The 3,941-nt window shown below is 52.5% G+C and overlaps 1 protein-coding gene across 6 annotated transcripts in view; it reads left to right on the top strand.

Moving 5' to 3' along the window:
• BBS9 (Bardet-Biedl syndrome 9) overlaps positions 1-3,941 on the top strand; it is a 296,326-nt gene that overhangs the window by 89,682 nt on the left and 202,703 nt on the right. For all 6 annotated transcript variants that reach the window (XM_027766864.1, XM_027766861.1, XM_027766860.1 and 3 more), the window contains one exon: positions 922-1,096. In XM_027766864.1, coding sequence (XP_027622665.1) covers positions 922-1,096 — 175 coding nt within the window. The remainder of the gene's footprint in view (positions 1-921; positions 1,097-3,941) is intronic.

Genomic DNA, 3,941 nt, shown 5'->3' with positions numbered 1-3,941 from the left:
CGTGCCCCCGAAAGAAAAAATCCTTAAAAAAAAAAAAAAAAAAAAAAGTGACCGCGTGGGACCTTCCGCAGGTTGCGACATGACACGGTGGTGCCAGACACTGTCTTCCTTATCGTAGTCTCAGCGCGGTGGATATGGTGTCGGTAGACTGCGAGGAGGGGACGATCCCAAGTCTGTCTCTAGTGTGGAATGGCCAGGGGTTAGTGGTTTTCACTCCCAATGCCACTTAACACCAAGTTGTTCAAAGCTGGGTCCTAAGCTATGTCTGTGAATTTGCCCTTGTGTCTGATGTTTAAGTCACTGGAAAATATGAGACCAAGATACCATGAAGACGTAGCTGTCACTTGAGGATCAGTTTTTGTTATTTCTGAATTTGGAAAAAGAAGTATCTTACAAAGAGTCATGATTGTTCTCAGGGATTGTCTTGAGCAGCTACAAGAGTTTAGCACACGGCAGATAAACATGAGTACATGTAACACTGCACGTGTGGTCTGCGTGGTGAAACTGCGCGGCCGCATAACTGAAATCTCTGCGTAACTGAAATCTGGGAAATGTGCATATATTGACATCAGGAACTGGCTAGCTTCATTGGCTTGTAATTTGAAAATTAAGAAAAATGATTTATTATTATTTGAAAAAGCATTGCTATAGGGCATGTGCATTCACCAGAGAGAGGTGAGGGAGAGTGAGCGTGAGAGAGAGAGCGAGCGAGCCGTGAAGTTTGGGACTCAAACCGCGGTTGGCCATGTGCAAGCCCAGCACCTTAACCACTACCCCACCTGCTCGCCCCTGGAATTTGAAATTTAAGCTACTCATTTCATCTGTAAAAATGATGGCATATTTGTGGTGGACAGTGATAACTTAAAACATTCTATTTATAAAAATGAATGGGTCATTTAACGTCCTCTGCTTCTCCTGTAGGCCGCGACCTGATCTGTATCCAGTCCGTGGACGGGATGCTGATGGTGTTCGAGCAGGAGAGCTACGCGTTCGGGAGGTTCCTTCCCGGCGCGCTGCTGCCCGGCCCTCTGGCCTACAGCCCCCGCACAGACGCCTTCATCACTGTCTCCTCCTGCCGGCAAGTGGAGAGTTACAAGTGAGCGTGGGGCCACGTTCCCGGGACCCTGACCGTCTGCTGTGCTGTCGCTGATTAACCCTTTTCTGCAAAGGGGAAGGCTTAGGGATGGACAGGCGTTGCTTCCCTGAAAAACTGTAGCAGCTGGCTTAGGGCCTGCTGTGTGTCTGGGAAACGCTCCAGGAGGCAGGGAGGGGCAGCCACCGGAGGGGGTAGAGAGCCCTGGGCCCAGCAGAACCAGCGGGTGCCCGAGCACGCAGGAGCTGAGTGATGGCGTCGCGCAGCACGACCCGGCCCTGCACTCAGGTCCCAAGAAGATGAGTGAATTATGAAGCTGCCACTGGTCATAAATAAAATACTGTATTTATGTTGAGAGGTGGAGAAAAATACCTGTATGATTTACTCAAGTCTGCCCAAACTGAAACAGTAGCTAAGAGACTGACTTTACAGCCTTCAGCTTGGTGCGCCCCTCGGCCCCGCTGTGTGACGCTGCTGCAGGGTCATGGGGGTCTGAACGCTCTTCGCTCGCTGCGAAATCTGCAATCTGCGGTGCGCCGCAGCTAACATGGGAGCCGACCACGCGCCCCTGGTGTGCGCGATTCAGCAGTGCTGCGTGCTAGCACACGTTTGCGATGCCCGCCTCTGTGCAGGATGGGAAGACGCTCGCCTTGTCCATCCCGTGGGTCTGTAATGCAGAAAGCAGAGAGAATCGTGGGGAGTGTTCCTAACATGGAGTGGCGTCTCATACGTGTGTGCTTGCGAGTTCAGTAAGTTATGACAAATGAGCGTTACTGGTGCGAGTTGGTACGGGACAGTGTGGAAATGGCAGGTGTGCTCTCAAGGCTTCATGAAATCTAGAATCAATTAATAGAATGTAATCAGTTATTAGAACAGGCTTTTGAGACATAACTCGTTTTCATTTTTTGGAGACGTTTTTGCTATAGGGCGCGTGCGCTCACCAGACAGACGGAGAGAGACATAGAGACAGAAAGCGAGAAATCACCCCCCAGGGGGGATGGTCACGCCGCAATCCCTTCTCCTCCATTCTCCTCTTGGGATCTTGGGCACGCACGCACACGCGCCTAGTGTGAGTTTTAAGCCACCGGGTCCGGGACGTGAACTGCAGTCGACTACGTGGGAGTCCAGCGACATAGCCGTTACTCTAACTGCTGGTTCCCTCGTTTTCATTTTTGATATTGGTATTTGATTCCTTTAAACCCAGCTCCGTTATGTCCAAATAGGAGCCAATGGGAGTGGTGAGTCGCAGACTTCAGTGTGCGTCGGCGTCACTGGGCAGCCTGTTACAGAGGCACGTTTGCAGAGCCCGGACCCCACCCCCAGACTTCGCTTTAACTAGGTTTGGGGATGAGACCCGGACACCGGCAGTGCGAATGACGGTCCAGGCCATCCGACGCCAGGACACGTGCTCTCTCTGCGATGGCCCATCCTGGGGGAGGCCCTGCTGCCCTGTGCTCGTGGCCTTGCGTGTCCACACCCTGGGCCATCGTTGGTCCTCTTTCCTTTCCTCTGCCCGTCACAGCCCGTCTGCAAACCCTGCTGTTTCTGTTTTTAATTCTCCTTATTGAGCCCTCTTTCCCATTCTCACTGGTTCAGGCTTTGTCTTTTCACTTGGGTTTTTGTATGTGTTTTAATTTAAAAAATTTAAATTCTGATGTACACTTTGAGGGTCCTGGCGATACAGGTTACAGCAGAGCTTTGCATAGAGTGGCGTGTGAGATGACCACGGGGACTTCTTGTGGAGGGTGGGGTGGGTGCTCCCCGAGGAGGGTCTCTGCTGAGAGTCTCGCTTTCTCTCCCTTCGCTAAGTGCCTCACCAGTCCCTGTGCAGTGCTCCTGACACATTGCTAAATAAACAGTGGTTTAGTGACATATTTAAAACTGTGCTCTGAAGGTCACTGACTGCTTTAGAAAGGATGCATGCTCTTCACCAGTTTAGGCTCTGGCCAGACTGAAAACTCACGCCTCCATGCACAGGAGCACTTTTCTCTCCGTCCTTGACGCTCACGTCCCCATGTCTGAGCTGCTTTTCCTTCCTCCTCTGGATGTGGAGGCCATGCCTAGACCCCTCCCTGCTCCCACCCTGTGAGCACGTCTCTGCCCAGCTCAGAGCGGTCTGTGGGCGCGTCTGGGAGTCCTGCTCATGCACTCGCTGACGGCCTCTATTTGCTCTGTTTTTCTCTTTGACAAGGCTCTGTGCTCCTTGATGGGAGGAATTTTGCATCCCCTGCAGGCCTAGCACTGTCTGGTCTGGCTGAGAGCAGGCGTATGATAAGAGCACGCTGAAGGAGGGAAAGGGTGTAAAGAAAGCTGCTGTTTCGTGCTGGGCGATTCTTTGACGTAGTGAGGACGGGAGAGCTGTGGTCGGAAGTGGGTAAGGGTGCTTCCGTCTCCCATCAGATTCTCGAGTTCCGTATCAAGGTTGCCAAATCTCCTGGTGCCCTTTGAGTATTTTCATTTCAAAAAGCTCTGACTCAGATGGCTCACCTCTGCGCTCTGTGACAGACACCCCGGTCCGCTGTGGGGTTGCCTGCTGCTGTTTCTGTGAGGTGACGCGGGGCGCCGCGTTCTCTGGTGAGGCTGTCCTGGAACTCCGGCCCCGGGAGCGCCTGTGGCTACTGTGTCCAAGAAGCGCCACCGCCCCGAGCTGTTTGCCCTTCGGCCCGTTCTGCTCGCAGAGACTCGCGTGACACTTTCGTAAAATCCGGTTACACCGATAGGCTCTCAGCAGTCCCCACAGGAGATCTCATCCCCCAGCTTGTCACTGAACACTCAAGTGGTAAGAAAAGAAGTGTTTTTTTTTTTTTAAGAGAGAGATTTTTGCCATAGGGCACATGGGCTCTCTGGC

This window comes from Tupaia chinensis, unplaced genomic scaffold, assembly GCF_000334495.1.
Source record: "Tupaia chinensis unplaced genomic scaffold, TupChi_1.0 Scaffold143756_1, whole genome shotgun sequence".
NCBI classification, from domain to species: Eukaryota; Metazoa; Chordata; class Mammalia; order Scandentia; family Tupaiidae; genus Tupaia; species Tupaia belangeri.
This window is presented reverse-complemented; position numbering and strand designations above follow the sequence as displayed.